The sequence below is a fragment of the Chlorella variabilis genome, assembly GCF_000147415.1.
Source record: "Chlorella variabilis unplaced genomic scaffold CHLNCscaffold_134, whole genome shotgun sequence".
In the NCBI taxonomy this organism is placed as follows: Eukaryota; Viridiplantae; Chlorophyta; class Trebouxiophyceae; order Chlorellales; family Chlorellaceae; genus Chlorella; species Chlorella variabilis.
This window is the reverse complement of record NW_005434975.1, coordinates 1-1,477: the sequence shown is the minus strand read 5'-3', so window position 1 is coordinate 1,477 and position 1,477 is coordinate 1. Positions and strand designations below refer to the sequence as shown.

At 67.9% G+C, this 1,477-nt stretch overlaps 1 protein-coding gene across 1 annotated transcript; it reads right to left on the bottom strand.

The window, feature by feature from the left end:
• Nucleotides 1-38: 38 nt before the first annotated feature.
• CHLNCDRAFT_135458 (hypothetical protein) lies at nt 39-550 on the bottom strand (the record flags this gene model as incomplete). Its single annotated transcript, XM_005842654.1, has 3 exons — nt 39-99; nt 237-284; nt 456-550. 3 exons carry the CDS (start codon nt 548-550, stop codon nt 39-41), a joined length of 204 nt encoding a protein of 67 aa, XP_005842711.1.
• Between the last annotated feature and the right edge of the window lie 927 nt (nt 551-1,477).

The following is a 1,477-nucleotide window of genomic DNA, read 5'->3' as shown; positions in this document are numbered from 1 at the left end:
CGGCTCCGCATCTAGGGCGCCAGTGCCGGCAGGCGTGGCTAGCCTTGCAAAATGGGGTGCACCAGCGGATACATCTGGGACAGGTAGACGATGCCCCACCTGCAGGAGGAGCGCAGCGGGAGGCGGGCGATAGGTGGGTGGGAGGCCAGGGACAGACGCGGCGCTGGGCTCGGCCAAACGGCCCTGGCACAAGCGGGCAGGCGGGGCACAGCACTCTGCTGCAGCTGCCCACTCACATCATCCAACAGCAGATCACGGTGCTGCCTACCAAGGTGTGGTGCAGCCTGCGCCAGGGGTACAGCACAGGGCGAGGAAGCAGCACAGCTTGAGGGGCGGCGGAAGGGTGCGGCGGCGGCGGTGGCGGTGGTGGACCGGGCAGGGCAAGGTTGCAACAGCTCACAGCGCCCGTCTCGCTGCGCTCTTTCGCCCCACCATGCTCCCCAGGCGCTACTCACAGCTTCGTGCTGTGTGGCTTGCCGCTGAACTGCACCACTCCGAACCCCAGCGCCTCGAAGATCAGGAAAATCAGCGTGCCCAGCCAGAACCCCATTGCGCCTTCAGTCCAGCCGATAGCCGAGCCCCAGCGTTTCCAGGCGCGATCGGGCGGGCGGGGTTTGCAGGAGGGCAAGGGCGGGGTGGCCGGGGGCGGCGCGAGACCTCCCACACAGTGAACAGATGTGAGAAGGTGCGAAAACGCTGCAGCAGGGCGCCGGCGAGAGCGGCCTCTGGTCGCTGCCCCATGCAGTGACCCAGGCAGCCATGCAATGAAAGGGCGCCCAGGCGGCTGCCTCGGCCTCTTCAGCAGGAGCCACTTGCGGTCTCGCTGCTTCTGGACAGGCTGCACGCGGAGAGGAGGCAGCAGGTGCGTGCAGGCATGCGATGGGATGGTGGCGGGGCGCCGGGGGCAGCGCCTGGCCCGCCATCGCCGCCGCAGGATCGGGGAGGACATGCACAGGGGGATGGCGCGCCTGCACAGGCTCGGCTGCCCCGCAGGCCCATCGCCGCCATTGGGCCCACACGGCCGCCGCCGTGTTCCACGCCTCGCCCCTGCTGCCTGCTGGAGGCCCTAACCACGTGCCCTGCTGCTGCCTGATGCAGGAACCAAGATGGCTGTGGGTGAGCCGCGGCTGCAGCACACGATTGATTGGGAGGAGCGGCGCTTTGCGCAGAGCAAGCGGCGGCGGCGGTGCCGCGCACCTGTGCTGGTCGGCCAGCCAGCTGGTGTGTGGTGCAGCGCCGTGCCCTTAGCTGCCGGTACTCTCTGTTTCCTTTCCTTGCAGGCAAGAACAAGCGCCTGTCCAAGGGCAAGAAGGGCGGCAAGAAGAAGATGTGAGTGCCGCATGCGGCGGTGCTTGCTCCGCGGCGGCGTGCTCCTGCTCGCATGTTGTGGGGCAGGCCTGGTGTGGCGCAGGCAGCAACAGGGAAGAGATTGGGGGGGCATACTGCTGACCAGCTTCCGCTTGTGTGTTTCTGCAGT